Source organism: Brienomyrus brachyistius, unplaced genomic scaffold (genome assembly GCF_023856365.1).
Source record: "Brienomyrus brachyistius isolate T26 unplaced genomic scaffold, BBRACH_0.4 scaffold82, whole genome shotgun sequence".
NCBI lineage: Eukaryota > Metazoa > Chordata > Actinopteri > Osteoglossiformes > Mormyridae > Brienomyrus > Brienomyrus brachyistius.
Window position 1 is genome coordinate 406,797 of NW_026042357.1, and position 16,458 is coordinate 423,254.

The window sequence follows — 16,458 nt, forward strand, 5'->3', positions numbered from 1 at the left end:
TCGTTGAATGATTCTTTTAAGTGGAATGATTCTACAAGTGAATGTGCTATGCTTACATGCTTACATCTGTCATTCTGCAATTTCATAGATCATTTGTATGAACTTTTCCTCAGTGTGGGGCTGGCCTTCGAATCCTAAACTTCTGTAGCATTAAAAGTTATAAACCGCATGGGATAAATGTTAGCAGTACCAGAACGGTATAAAGCACTAAGACATATAGCAGTACAGTATAGAGTATATGTATGAATATGCCAAACAGTTTACCGCTCACTCTCGAGCAAACTAGTGTCAACTAAGGCTGATAGTCGTACAGAGTGACTCGCTATGGATTAACAACTCAAACTTCATTTGCTGAGATGTATTCAAGGGATGGTCATACCGTAGATGTACATGTTCATGAGTAATGACATATTGCCTCGCTTGTTCTGTATTTTCTGACGACACATGGACCTTTTGGGGTATAGTGTTGCATGAACATGTGCAAGCCCCTACTACCAGTATGCATGAGTGCATGTTGTAGGTGATGGAAAAATTTGAGAGCGATGGTGGGCTGAGAGCTTAATCTGACACAAGGCGAGAGGTGGGTGATGCAAATACGTGTGGAAAAGTATGTTTGATACAATTCCTTATGATAAATGTGCGGCAAAACGCAAATTAGGAAACAGATTTCTATAGCATCTTTTTCTAAATTATTATGTAATGACAATAAATCTGACAAAGGTGGTGAGGTTGTGTAACACAGCACTGAAGCACCGGCACTGTGACTGCTAAACTGATTGTATTCAAGCATGTGTTGAGGTAGCTCAAATTCTAAATAGCTCTCAAGCATCAGTGTTCAGAGTGCAGGTAAATAAAGGAGTTAATAAAAGGCCACGGTGGCTTTAGGTAAAGACAAGCGCTCTCTGTTTGCATTCCGCTCTAGAGCAGGTGAAAGTCTGTAAGCCTCTTTAATCAATGATCAGCTGCAGGAGAGGTTTTTGAAATAAGGTTCTCCCTAGAGTCCATTTAGACATTACAGATCTGCTCTTTGAAAAATAGCCCTCCTCATTGCAGACAAGGAAGAGTATCGGGCTGGGGTTGCCCCCCTCAATTAACCGCGTCCCTCATCACATGGAGGTGAGGTCCCATGTCACTACCAACCTTGCTCTTAGGTTGCCGCAGGATACATATCCCCTAGCTACACACGTGAACATGCACACGCCCACAGAAGAGATCTGGACTCCATGGGGACAGAGACGTGAATTATTGCCCACGTCCAGTTACGGCTGCAGAACCCAAACGCAGAGAATAATGGTATTCTCAGAAGGATCAGCCGTGGTTATAATAATTACCGGAATGCAACTCTGAGCTGATAAATCACTCTGGAGCATAACTGTAAACTGATAATTAATCACTTATCCATATTAAATGTGACATCCTCTTGAGCATATATAACTCTCACTGCAAGCTCACCTCCATTATCAATCGTCCCCGATAAATGAATGAGGCAATCCTCATATGCATTCTCGAAGTTCACAGCAAACAAATCGCCTTGGTTTTCCTCGGTTATAGAGAAAAAATGACACTTGCCCCATCGGTACCCGTCGAAAGGCTGAGAAGACTGTTTTAAGGAATGTTGAATTGACAAACATATTCAGTAGATTCAACAGTCAGAAATGTTGACTGTAACGTGTGAATTTATTGAGCTCTTGGGGGACATGGTTTAGCCACACTACCCACAAGTGATGTACATGGCTTGAGAGGATATAAGCTTTCCCTCACTTTGCCTGAGAAAGACACATTGGCTCTGGTTTAATGATACCAAGTTCTTATCCTATTCCACTGTGAATTTGACGTTAAGCTTTGTGAACGGTCTGTCCAGCTATTGATTTCTTTGCTCTATTTTTTCTCCACGAGAAAATGAGCCTGTTGGCTATTGGTTGGTCTACCTCCCTTGTAATATCTATATAGCTCCACCCTAACAAGAGTTGCTGTGACAAATGGGAGGAAGCAAGTATTTTGCAAACCCCTTTTACAAAATCATAACATGGGGACCTCCTTGACCAGGATATGTAACAGATCTGGAGGTTATTGAAAAGCATGGCAGTGGAATTTGTTTGACTCTCTAGGTGTACCTAGGTCTTTAAAACAGCTACCAATTGGGTAGTCATCATTTTTACATTCAGCAATTTAACTAAACTATTCCAGAGTTTCACTACTGTCAAGAACCAGTCATGCTTTTTTCCCCAGTCTGCTAAGGAGTTTTTTTATGTCACAAGTAAAAAGGTTGAATGTGAAGTCCTCAAGCAGAAGCACAGAACCAGAAGAGGTCTTCTTTGTGAAGATCACATTTGGTGTCATCGACCTTTGGCATCATGCACTCAGGTGCATGTCAAGAGGAATAACATAATGAGAGCTGAAATCGACATTACGACAAATTGACTCTGGATTACTTACTTAGGGCTTGTAAAAAATCAGTAAATGTTTGCGTAGCACCAAACAGAAACCTTGCAGAATTGATCTGCTAATAGGTTAGTCAAAATAATGGCATTTCATTTTAATAGAACTAATAGTTGAACAATGCTAACATTGTGCTGACCAGTTTGTCCTCCGGAGTATTATCCGGGCGCATTAAACAAGCCGTGTGTGTGTGTGTGTGTGTGTGTGTGTGTGTCTGTGTGCATGAGGATATGTGACTCATACTTACAGCCCTCATAATTCTTGTTGGGTGACTCTGACCTAATGTTTTATTACCTGAATAAACATGTGAAGTAGTCCTGCTGTCCTTGTAATCTCAATATTCATCTCGTTGAATCACGATGATTTGCGTTGAACATGAACCCGGAACAGACAGTAAGCATTGCTTGTATGGCATCTGTAAAATTGGCTCCCGGGAAAACTGTAGTCAGTGCTGGTTCATGATAAATAATTTGACTATTTTGAGCTTTCTCCTTTATGTCTGCGTAACTGGGTGGAGGGAGCGCTGCTGGCTCCAGAGAGCAGAAAATTAGCTTTACCTTGGTGCGCTGAATGTCTTGAATATATTTGCATGGGCTAAAGGGAAGACGGTAGGTTATTCACCGCTGAGATCATAGCCTTTACCTTATAGACCCACACTTTGAAAACACCGACGCGCGCCATTGTTTCATAACCTCCTAGGTGCCCGATTGTCCTTTAAACACAATAAGCGCGATCAATACTCGATTTCAACTCTTATATTTTTATTTTACCACAGTTACATAGACTTCCAAGAAGTATAACATTTATGTATAGACATTTTTTCGTATCAGCTACAGTAAATGCGTAATGCTGGATGCTTGACGGTTGCTCTCCCTTCAGGTACATATATTTCAGACCTTACTCCCTATCTCCATGACGTCCGATCCACAAAGGAGTCCCACAGAGAACTATTCTTATCGCTGCCTCCAATGTATGAACCATCCTCTGTGGTATATCATTTGATAATTGCAGCCCTTTTAAAATTTCCGTCTTTCTCATACATATGACCTAGATTTGCATAGCACATGCTGGGTAAATTTACCTCCATGAACAAAGTAATATATTCTCCAAAAAAAAAACCTGAAAATGCTCTAACACTTCACTCGATCCTTTTGTTCCAGTACACGTCATCCCTCGATCTAACATTTCAACCTCCGTTTGTTTGTCTAAACCAGTTTTAAAAATCATTTCCATTTATTCTAAGAGTCGTGTATGACCTCAGTGCAGTTGTGTCAACAGCAGATGAAGTGTTTATGAGATAACATTAAACCCTTGGCATTTTTAAATTTAGATAAGCTATTTCTATAAGACATTTTAATCTTTCGGCAAACGAATTTATGCTGCTGAGTGTGTCGTTAATTAATGTTTCGATTTCCAGAGTCGATTATATGCTATATGCTTTCATTACTTTTTTAACTTTCGCTGTTGGCTTTAATATGTATCTGCATGTTCCATGCTTTAAGTCTGATCACGTTGCAAACAGCAGTTGCATGTATTAAAGTTATAGCGCGCAACATAAAGCTCACAGGCTGAATATAAATTCGACTATCATATAAGTCGCAGCACTGTGAGAGAGCCCATTTACTAACTTATTGTTTTGGACCTCATTCGGCTTTTTGAAACCAAATCCTTTGCTCCAGCCATATGTCCCCCTATTAAAAGAAGGACATCAATCTTTTACTGTCCGCAGCGCTGCGATAATGCACGGTGAGTGGCGCTTTATAAACCGTTATATCTCATCTGCTCTGCGCCCCACAAAATACAACTGCCAATACGACAAGCTGAATAAAATGTCCTGACTGCCGCCTGAATATGATACGGCCAAGGGACTCTGACCTGGTTACAGATCGGGGCAAAATATTCATTCCCATCTAATTAAATGAGGGTGGATTCGGGTTTCTGCATTAACATATGACTAGAACATGGAGTCTGACACTAAATGCTGTATCTGTTTGCAAAATCCTTGTCTAGATTCCTACAGATGTCAGGACAAGTGCACATTTCATCAGTTTTTTCCAACTGCTTTAATGACACAAAAATAATCCGGAATATAAAAGCTCGGTGTTTTTTCAGTTTCATATCCAGAACGCAATGCAGATGAAGGACGAGCGTCACTGGGCAGTTGCTGATTATGCCGTTATATTCGGCACTGCCGAATTCTCGAATTTGAAGCGTTGATTAATTTTCTATAACCTCACAAGTAGTGCCGGCCAGGCGAATCACGCTAGTAAATCAATGCGCGATTATAATCTTTATCCTAACATGATTTAATGGAAACAACGAAAGCAAAGAAATCGCTGCAAATCACCAAGACAACAACAATGCTTCAAGCTGAGGACCAGGACCTGTGGTCAGTGATAAAACCCCAAAATAATTTACTGATACAAAGCAGTTGTAGTCCAGTCATGCTTTACAGTCCTGTTACACATGCATAAACGAGACGGTACGCAAGTCCGGTTTTAATAATCGGTAAACACTGAATAAATCGGGATTTACCCAAAACTGAATACCTGAAAGTACAACAAGCTAAATTAACATTGGCCGAATATATATTTACATTTAGTTGCCTCCGCAGCCGTGCGTTTAAAACCGTATAATTTTTTGAGGATTTCATTTACCCTTACTCAGTTAGCTGTTTGACCAGCGTGATGTGAATTCGTTTCACTTAACAGATCGAAACAGCCCAAAGTCCATTATGGAACCGGTGTTCTTCCTGCTGCCACCATAATGAGAGCAATAACGGAAGAAACTGCGATCTGCGATTAGATGGATGCAGTACAGGTCGAAGGGAAGGATGTATGGGGGTCAGAGAGGTGGGGGGCTTGCTTCCCAAGCGCACTGACACCTCACAAACGCCTATTAGTTGGGCTGTTTGCTAGACACTAACGGCGGTGTAATCGCATGCTTTGTTTGCCTCATCTGGCATCAAAAGCGACTGGGGAAAAATGCATGGTTTGCTTTCCAAAACGCCACATGCTTAATATTCATTTCTCTCTCTCTGCTCTGTGTTTTATTTGCTGTATTTCCCAAATGCATCCATGTTTAATCTGTATGCCAGTTAAGTGAGTCAATTGCTGACCTACTCTTTTTTTTCCTAAGAAGTAAAAAAACGTGGAATAAAACAGGCTTACTGCCGGTGGTGAAGTCGCGATGGTCTGTTCTCTTGCAGTACAGATACAAGCGCAGTTTATCTGAGCTCAGTTCTGACCCTACAAGTGTCGTTGTATCAGTGACTGGTCTTTATTTTATACTTTCGTGCCGTCTCCTAACAATCATTCACACCGACGATCTCAGAGCCGGTGTAATATCGGAAAGTGCTACCTATAGAGACGTGCCATCGAGCCTTTCTGCGCATGTACAGTTCCACCCTCTTGGGATTAGGGTTAGGTTTTAGGGGTTATGACAGGGGTGTCAAACTCCAGTCCTGGGGTTTCGGAGCGCTGAGTTTGAGTTTGACACCCCTGGGTTAGGGTAAGGGGTTTATGGGGGTTTTTGGGGTTAGGGTTAGAGTTAGGGTTATGGATTAGCACTACGGTAGCCTGGAACGTAGCAGGTTGCTGTCTGTCTGGCTTTATCCACCCTGCTCCGGTATTCACCTGACTTTCTCTAAGTACGATGCCGTAGAAACGGCGCTCCATGCAAACGGAAAGTTTTTACTAAGGATCGGAACATATGTTTCTAGCATCACGGCGGAAATGTATCTTGCAGTGTGCGATTTCATTTTATATTTAACAACGTATGATGTAATTCAGCACTGGCAGTCTGGATGTGATAACGGGGATACATTTAACTGGCTTTGCCCGTTCTGTTTATATTGGTTTTAAAAACGAATGATTTTGTTTCATTTTCATTTCTTTATTTTTTTTCTTAGTCAAATTTAGATTGCGGAAGCATACAAGTAACGTTTGTTGAATTCTGATAAATTTGAGTTCATTGTAGGTTTCAGTATCTAGTTTTTATTAGAATGTTTTGACCCTATTTCAGATGCAGGGTTCTTAATTGTATTTATTCAGCGATTTATGTCAGCCGTATAAGTAATTACGAGCTATTTGTATCATGAATACGATTAGTATCAAAAGTTACATGAATTAAAATTAATTAGAATTGCAGTACACAACAGTTGTGTCACTGGAGACCTGGAACAGAGAGACAGATAAGTTAGCTTTAGTGTAGGATGGTTTTGCGGAGTAAAGGCGTGTATAACAGGCCATATATATCCTGTGCGGACAGGTATATTATAGTATTATCATAGTTTTGTTTTAACCACCACTTGAGGGCTCTGTGACTGTGAATCTTTATACTCAACTGGTTGGTTGAAACAAAACCTTGGTCTGGACTTCTACTTTCTGGACCTGAACTTCGCACCTTTGTAGTGTGATGGTACGCCTGGAACCTCACCCCGGAGGAAAGGGAAATCAGTTCTGCATTTGTCTGGAGGACTGGGATTTCATAGGCAGGATGCTAGTCCATCACAGGACACACCCACCCTGGGTCACTTAACTACATGTTTATAGAGTGTAGGAGGAAGCACGCGGAGAACATGCAAACTCCACACAGACACAGAGGCAGAATTCAAACCCCCCAGTCCTGATTCTGGGCTTATCCCCTAAAGAACATGTAATCACACACTAAAATGAATATAGGGGCTTTGGGATTCTCCATAGCATTTAGCTTATTCCAGATTCCAACACCTTAACTTTTATCTGAGAGCACATGGGACGTGCACGGTCCCAAGACCTCTGCAGTGTGATCGATGCAGCACGATTGATTAACCGGGGAGCCCTGGGTGTTATGTTCTTGTCACATGATTTCTGTGCAGCCCCTCTTGGGGGAGCTTTGTAGGGACCGTCATGCTGCTCTACATTCATCCTGACGGCAGCACATCCATCTCACGGAGTCTGGCTCCTTCTTCACTGTGCGTCTCCACCTTTCTGAGCCACATAACTACATCTGGAGCTGTGAATTTGGATTGGCTGATGAGGCTCCCATGATTCATTCTGCATGTGCCTGGAGGACAGGGCTTGCAGGCTGGAGTAGGACAAGGACCTTTTTGTGTTGTATCCAAACACAGAAGCCTTATTTTGGGCAGAAGCCGGTTTCATATTGTCATGGAAGCTCTTCAGTGTTCGTCATCAAAACCTCTTTCACAGCAAGTAAATGATCAGCCACTGTGCAGCCAAACCTATATTTATTTTTTAGGTCAGCAGACATGGCAACATTTTTAGGTGGATGTACTATAGTGGTCTTATCACTTTTTTGTTGTTTTTTCCCCCGTCGTTTAATCAGTAAAGCCTGTGCGCTCTTTGGGATTCCAGTGCAGCCGTAGCCATTCCGATTTTGACAAGTACACCTCCACGATGACCTTCCCGGGAACCGATTACGTCTACTCTTTGGCTTCTGAACGTCAGCTTGCCCAGACAGCACAGGGGATCCCGGTCTGGATTATGTCCCGAAAGTGCTGCTCTGGTGGCCCGGTCTCCAGCTTCAGGACTAATGGCTTATCTGGCGTGTAGAGACCCACCTGAGCTCAGCAAAGCCGCGATCCCTGTCTCTGCGATCCCATTACAAGGCTCAGTAATTCTTGGAACAATGGAGCGGGGAGGCATCGGAGACAGAGTGTCTGTGTGTGTGTTTCTGCATGGAGGACAGTAGGTCCCAAAGCCAGAGGTATATCTATAGGCTCACAAATGGCCAAACTGTCGTATTTAATTACAGAATTTAATCAAAAGAATCAAACAAAAAGGCAAATTTCCTCCTGACAGTGTGAGGTAGCTTCATTGCTCAGCATGCCTGACTCGTTTTGGCGGATGGTTGCTGCCCCGAGTCCTGCGGTGATGGGACAGTCTCCAACGTAGCTGCCCACCTACTGATCTAACGCCACACCCCACTGCTGCAAGTCGGCATGGAGCCCCTCGAAGCTCCGCCGGGGATGCCATCCCGCAGTATGGCCACAACGAGTTTTCCACTCGGCAAACAGGGGGAAGCACCGGTGGCAAGCACCCGGTCAAGACAGATGGGGGGGAAATTGGACAGAGATGGAGAGGCAGGGGGTTCTTCTCTTTTAAGGGGGGACTTTATTTCAGTGTTTCTCAGCCCAGTCGCTGGGGACCCCCAGACATTCCGTATTTTTGCTTCCTCCCATCTCCCAGACAATCAATAACACAGAATACGTGATACAGGTTTGTTGGGAACTGGGAAGGAGCAAAAATGTGGACTGTCTGGGGGCCCCAATCACTAGGCTGAGAGACACTGTTCTAATTAGCCATGGGCACAGTGCTACGTGATATTAGCTGATAGAGCTGCCCTGTAACACAGAGCTAATCCCTCTCTATATCTCACTCCCAGCTACACGCTCAGATAGAAGAGCCCTTCTTAATAACATGCAGATAGAAGGATCTAAACTAAACAGGGTGGGATTTAAGTAGATAGAACGATCTGAACTAAACAGGGTGGGATTTAAGTACAGCATCATGAGGAACGTGCAGGTAATGCTTGTGCAGTGCATAATGTGTGTGTGTATGTGTGTGTGTGTGTATATGTGTGTGTGTGTGTGTGTATATGTGTATGTGTGTGTATATGTGTGTGTGTGTGTGTGCGCGCTTGTCCACACACCCGGTGCTTGTTCACTTGTGCTTGTATCCACGTGTAAAGTCACCGCCAGAAATCTGGCCCCAGCTTGCAGCCAGCGAGGAACCGTCTGCGCTCGATAATTTGTGACTAATTGTGTGAGCGGCGAGTGGACGTCCCTCCCCCTGCGCTGGCCGTGGGCACAGCGTTCGGCCTCGCTGTCAGCGCTCACGTGTGCCTCACATCTCTTTTTGAGTCACTCGACCGAACTGGGCCAGAGCTGCTGAGAGCAAGCTGGGTTTTTTTTAAATTTTTTGCCAGTTTAAGCAAATTTAGGTTGGCAAGTAGATTCCCTTTTACTGGGCGAGATGAAAAACCAGTGAAGTGAAAAGGTTCCTCGAGTCGCTGTTGGATGCACAGACTCGGTGGTGGGACAGTGCATTTTTCTGTTCGTGTCTTTATTGTTTCTGTGTATAAGCAATTTCGGTCGTTTGCTTCCTGTCTCGGCTGAGACAGCAGCGCTCATCGTTCCCTGAAATGACACCGCCAGGCATTACAACTCATCTGTCACCAGTCAGCAGTTTCTGCTGCAGCCCATCACATCTGCACATGCATGTATATAAAACTGTAATTACTACAATAATTACACAATTTATTAAACAGCTCGGACATTCTACTAGGCCTGTAACAATTAGGCGATTCTGATCGATATATTGATTGCTACGATGATACGATTCAGCTGATACAAATATTGATTCGTATCATTAAACTATGATGATACGCTGAAATGCTGCTGGAAAAAAATCTGTGAAAAAAATCTCACACACAAAGCAATCTAGAGATTCACCTTCGTAGAGAGTGGAGACCAACACATTACAGCTCATTTTATGCAGGTTAGTACATCTGTATTCCAGTAATTTCAGGGAGAAGAAAATCCAGAAATAGTTATTTTTTTGCTAAAGTATAAGTACAAGACAGAATGTTGTTTTCTTTTAAATACTTTGTATATTTTTTCAACAAATGAACAATTTAACATTTATTTTTAAGTCTTGTTAAGTCTGATTTCACTGAAATTAGCTTATGTTTTACTGTATTGAAAATATCGACCTTGTACTACCGAATAGAGTAGTATCGCGGTAACATTTCAAATAATCCCTGATGTCAAACTGCTGCCTTTCAAAATCGAAATTAAATGGTATCGTGACAAAGCTTACGATGTACACCCCGAATTCTAACAATGCATGTTTACGTATAGAACAGGATCAAAGCTGGTTAAGAATCTATCTCATCTTCCAACTGCTTATCTAGTACCGGCCGGGATGTCACTGGTGTCAAGCATTTTTGATATATTCTTGAAGACAGTATCATTCAGAGCTTCTGTCTGCCCATATATCATACAGCCTGTTTTTATTAGTGAGATCTGATTAAAAGGCAATTGCTCTCTCGCCTGTTCTTGATGTGAAATTGCATTCAGTGGCACTTTGCCCACGCCTTTGGCTCTGCTGTTCTTTCTGCATGGTCACCGCAGCAACCCAGCATCTGAGGATGTGATATCCTCTGCCTGTGAGTGTGTCACCCTTTATCCACGTCACTGCTAGAGTTTAAGAATATATGACAAGTTTTATATAGCGCCCGATGTGATACATATGATGTACCACCCGATCACGTCCGAATTCATGATACTCTAATGGATCATGAAACAGTGCTTAATCTCCTTAGTAAGGCAGAGAGATAAAGCATAATGCATTGTCTCTGTAAATTTCCCTCTCACAAAAGTAGAGTTAATCGTAATTTAATCCGTTAAATTGTGCCATTTATCCGCAGAAAGGCTCTGCTAAGCTAAGGTGTCATAGCGCTGAAGAGTGAAAGTGCTGCATTAGATCGGTGCTCTAAGATGCGGCAGACTCCATCACTCTTTGGGCTCTGACTGCATAATGATCTCATTATTTATGAAGGCCAGCTTGTCAGCCGGACACGTTTAGAATTGTCCTCCACTGCTCGCCATCCATCTTGATCAACCAATAGCCAGTGCCCTTTCTGCTGCGTTGAAAGTCTGGAGTTTTCCTCTATCTTCACCGTGGGCATATCAAACAAACATCCACGTCCTCGGCAGTGTTCTGCAATTGACGCCACTTGGAGACCTTCCCAGTGAACGCAGGATTTTTGTTGCATTGGCCGTGCCGTTTGCTGGACAGTCAAATGGGTGTGGCCAGAAGTGTAGCGACAGGACAGGCAAGGCCCCAAGCTGGGAGGGGCCCCCGAGGGCCCCCAATTTAACAACACATCTCCTTTATTTATGTATCCTGTTTTTTCACAAAAGTGAAAATAATGGACTTGTGTTTTTTAGATTGTCTTTGTTAGATTGCTAAAACAATGGTAATAAATTTTACCCTGTTGGAGGAGGGTGAGTTGGAGGGCCCCCAGGACCCCCAAAGTCCCTAGAATCGCCTCTGGGTACAGTTTCCTGTCTCTGGTCTGAGGTCACCTCCATCACCATGGAAATTGCACCAGTCATGAAATGCTAGGTTGAGTGTCTACAAGCTAGGGTTGACTCACTCTAATGTTTTCTGTGCACTCCATCTCCACAGCTGAGGACAACCCCTGCCAGACCAACCCCTGTCTTCATGGAGGGAGCTGCCTGCCTGAAGGGAAGGGCTACAGCTGCTACTGCCCGCAGGGATACTCCGGGGAGAGCTGCGAGATCGGTAAGGAGCCCGGGGTCACTGGTCACCCCTTGTTTATTCCTCAGTCCCATCCTACAGTTACAAATGCAAAGTTTTCGATACAAAGCACAAGGATAGGAATCGATTACACCCGTGACCCATCTTGCGGTAATCAGGAACTGACTCACGTCCAGGACGCCCACTGCCTTTAGCAGAGTTTGGCACTGTTATTTAGCCTATTCCGGCACCGCCTGAGATTCCTATAGCAGCCCGCAGAAAATGAAATGTTCATGTTTTCAGTGGTTGGGTGACAGTTCGAGATATGATGGAAATATCGCCACAAAGCCGCTTTTTTAAAAATCTCCTCCTTTGGTAATTTTCAAACCCGTTTCACATAGCAGCAGCCCAGGGAGGCCTCAGTGCTCAGTGCCAAGCCCGCCTCGAATGTTATCGGCGATTTAATTTAACAATCTAGCGAAGTTGGGTTGTCATAGCAGTGAAGTGATTCACTAGTAGTCTGCAGAGCAATGGACAGAGAGATCGAGGGTGGTGTCAGGACATTGAGATGTGTCGTATTTTCCAGTCTAAAACCATGACTCCATTCCTTGGGCAGTATTTCCTTTTATGCTGTACGCTTTTATGCTCATACATTATATCCACGGTCTGTAAGAATGGAACTCACAATAAAATTGAAATGAAACCGTTCGGGGATATCTGAAATGTGAGTGAGCTACAGATGCCGAAGAGCCTGTAAGGATTGGTCACACTTGATGACTCGCCGCTTCAACCGCTGTTGGGCCCGAGGTCGGAATGAGGAGCATCTGATTTGCTTGTGCTTTGTTGGTAGCACATGTGCTCTGGCACTTATTATGAGGTTTAGTGCAGAGGGCACAATGGTCTGAACCAGCTCTTGTCTTGCTTGACTTGTCTTGTCCATGCAGTGCATTGAATATGGCTGGTGTGACAATAAAGCCCTGCTTGACTTAACATGACTTGAGATAGCGAGGCATTTGACCAGGAACGTTAGCCTAGGTACTGAAAATCCGCACATAGACCTGGAAGAGGGGAAGAATGAAGCATTATTTAAGCTCCCTAGATATTTGTAGCGATTTGTCACTTGTACATCTTGCTATCCTGGTGTGGGACGGCACACGGTGGCTAAATTTCTGAACGTGTCCCTGATGTCAGTGACGGATGATCCCATAATGCAAAGCAGCGTTCGATAGAAAGGGGAGGTGAGATTTACCCAGTGGTCACAGCTGCCGCCAACAAGACGTCACCGTGGATTGGAGCGGCGCATTAAATCTATTGCTGGACAGACGGTTTACAGATGGGTCAAAGGTCGAAAGCTCCATCACACCCGAGACAATGGACCGGCAGATGAGGGTTGGGGGCTGAGAAAAGGGGTCTGTGTTGTTAAACGATTTCGTCGATGGGCTCCCAAGACTCATTGGCAAGTCTGAAAAGGCTTATCTGTCTACGGTCACCCTATAGTCCATCAACGAAGGTTTAAATGAATGAAACATTACTCGCCCATTGTTTAGACGAGAGAAGTTAAAGCATACATTTATATTAAAAAGTATGCAAATAAAAAGTAGTAGCATAGTTTTACTATGTATACTGACGCCGCAGACATTTTCCAGATTGGTTTATATTTTCACAGTTATTTTTTTTCTATTGCACTTTCCGAAATATAAATTTTAAATCTGCTAAGGATGTCACCTGTACTTGGCCTGGTTCATTTGACATAGATAGTGTCTCACTGACTCCTGACCATAGATTAGGGTAATAATATTATCATTGGCAGAGATATAAGAAGCAATTCTGGCTCCATTTCCTCGTGAAGAAAATGATGATGGAGGTAGGAGAGGTGTGCAGTCCCGTGAAAGGCAGTCCCGGGACTTAAGTTGTAATCACAATTATTTCTGAAAAACGTGTTTAGGATCCCTGCATAATGTATAAGGTGCGGCCTGCGTTTCTACACCAGGGGAATGAAAGATTCATGAGGAGCAGAGATGCGCTTCTTGCCCGCACCCCAGAGGGACCAGGCGTGAGCAGGGACAGCTTGGGCCACTGGGGCGGGGGGGGAGGTCCGTTACCACCTAGGGGGGAGATTCTCAGTTTCTCTTGCATCATTCCTAGCAGCGCTCGATCTCCGTTTAGAGTCTGCAGCCGCCTCAGCGTTGCATGCAAATGACGACTGCAGGCCGACCTCCCTTAGCGACGGTGGATACAGCAGCGCCAGCCTCCGTCCCGCTAATGAGAGCGTCTGCGGAGGGCAGGCCCACATTTAGAGGAGGCCAGGCTTCCCATCGCACTGTGCTGGGCGAGGAGGACGTAACTCTTCAGCGTGAGGATGAGTGTGCCAGATGGTTACTGGACCAGAGCTACTCCCATTACTGTCCAGCTTACATGAGACACTTTCTGTGAAATTACAAGCAGAGAGGAGTGGGGGAAAGATGGGGGGGGGTGGGTTGGCCTCGCAAAGGAAAACACTCCCTGCATAAACCCGCAATGTGTTTTTTTCACTAGCCAGGCTTCATGGATTTTAAATGGAATCGTAAAGCAAACAGAGATCCGAAGCCATAAACAAAAACAGGAGTAAAATGCGATTGCGATGATAGACCTGACATTGAATGCGCCTGTTTGGTATTCAAAGCTGCATGTAGGTGGGGGGGATATTCTGGATATTCTGTCTCCCATCCATATGCAGATAATGAGAAAATTATTCAGATTTGCTCCCCCCCCCCATAAAAGCATCAGTGAGTATAAGAAGAACAGCCACAGCAGACTGATGGCACCATTCTACAGGCTGCTCCTCGGCCCTCTCGATCCGGTGAGGGGGTGTTGCACTCCGTTTTCCCCCTCTAAACCCGAGGGAGAAAGTATGCGGTTGCAAGATAAACTTCGTCTTGGGTGGGGTTCAAGCACCTATTCACTGGTCAGACCAGTCAGCCAATCAGAACTTCCGCTGTCATTCTCTTTTATCTCTTGCAATCTCTAGCGCTTCTTCGTTCCTGTTACCGTTCCGCTCCCTGTTCCCCCAGCTGTTTGTGATGTGGCATGGAGCGCGTATGGAACTCCTGAGGCCGCCGGTCTTTGCGTTAGGTCGCACATTCGCATCGCCGGGGATGACTCTCCGCTAGCTGAGATCTGTCTCTCCTTCTCTCTCGTACACACTCGCACACGCTGCAGAACATGCGACCAGCGCCCGGCGCAGGACTCGCTGCAGCGCTCAGGCAGCAATAAGCCTCTTTGCTACTGGGTAATAAAGTCGTTCGGTGCAGGGCGGTGGCCGTGCCTGTGTGCAGGTTGTGGCTGGCTGCGGCGGCTCTAGCACGCCAGTGGCTGCACGGCAGCACCAGCTGATTGATGGCCCGGTTTCCATGCTGCTCTCCTGGCGCCGTGCCGTCGCTTAAGACAGATGATTGGCTCCGCCCGCCACCCATGCTTCATTAATTCAGCCCCCGGCGCTCTGTCACTTATTGGGACGAGATCAGTGGACCCCGCTCCATTATCTGTCATTCGCAAGCTTCTCATGCCACAAATGGGACGCCCTCAACACCCTCCTCCCCCATCCCCGAAATCCACCCACCCGTCCGCCTGTCCGGCCCTCTCCTCCCCCAACCCTGCATCACCTACTCCTCCAGACAGAGCCCACATACCACCTGGCCAGCCGCTGCAGGGGTGGAAAGTGGCAGGCTGGTGTCACCCTCTTGCTGCCAAGTGAGAACGAGGCACATCAACAACAACAACAACAAATTTATTTTTATATAGCGCATTATCACAACATTACATTGTCTCAAAGCGCTTTACAGTATCCTCACCCAAAGCCCCCAGTGAGTAAGCCATAGGCGACAGTGGCAAGGAAAAACTCCCTAGGAGGAAGAAACCTTGAGAGGGACCAGACTCAAAGGGGGAGCCCATCCTCCAGGGGCCGGCAGGGATAGTCAAATAGAGAGATGGTTAAGTGCCAGCGATGGGCCAAGTCACATTGTCCCCAATATGATTTGGGAAATAACTGGAGAGCAAGGAAGATGATAAGCCAATGCCAAAGCCGAGTCTTCTTCCAATTGCCAGGCAACCAGAGGTAAGGCAGCGGGTCATACATGGAAGATCAGAACGGCGAGCTGGATGCAGGGACGTCACTGGTGGTGGCGACGTCACATGTGGCCGGGTGTGCTGGATATCTTGATAGATTGAGGTCTCCAGGCATCACCCCCCAGGAGGAGTAGGGGAAATAAAATGTACAATTAGGCATAGTAGAGGAGGCTATTGGCAGTGCTAAAAGCTAGGTGAGTACAATATGAAGTGCAATCTGCAAGCTCCGGCAGATATGGCTATGGCAGCATCAGTAGGAGGGAGAGGCAAGTGGGAATGCAGGCATGGGGAGTCCCTGAAATGTCAGCACTCCAGTTCCACAAGAGATTGCGAAGCTAGAGTGACAGCACTGACAATCCAGTTCATCCAAAGCCAATGGCACCGATCCCCACCCAGCTGTACACCTCACACTACAGGTCTGACTGGGAGTGAAGAGTTAGCTAGGGCTAGAACTAGTGTCCCTATACGCTAAACTAAACAGGTGTGTTTTTACATCTCCTTGGAACCCAGCGGGATTCCGGAATACCTGATGTCGCCATAGGAGAAGGATATGGATGTTTCTCTTATCTGCCACCTTTGTTGTCACGCTGTTATACTGCCGACGTTCCAGATTTGTTTGCCAGCCACATGGGTGGGGCGGGGACATATC

At 45.2% G+C, this 16,458-nt stretch overlaps 1 protein-coding gene across 1 annotated transcript in view; it reads left to right on the forward strand.

Annotated features, from left to right (window-relative positions):
* The window catches only part of LOC125726981 (neurocan core protein-like), a 75,474-nt gene that overhangs the window by 38,908 nt on the left and 20,108 nt on the right, over positions 1-16,458 (forward strand). Inside the window, exon 10 of the mRNA XM_049003534.1 lies at positions 11,634-11,750. Within this exon, the coding sequence (XP_048859491.1) occupies positions 11,634-11,750 (117 nt within the window). The remainder of the gene's footprint in view (positions 1-11,633; positions 11,751-16,458) is intronic.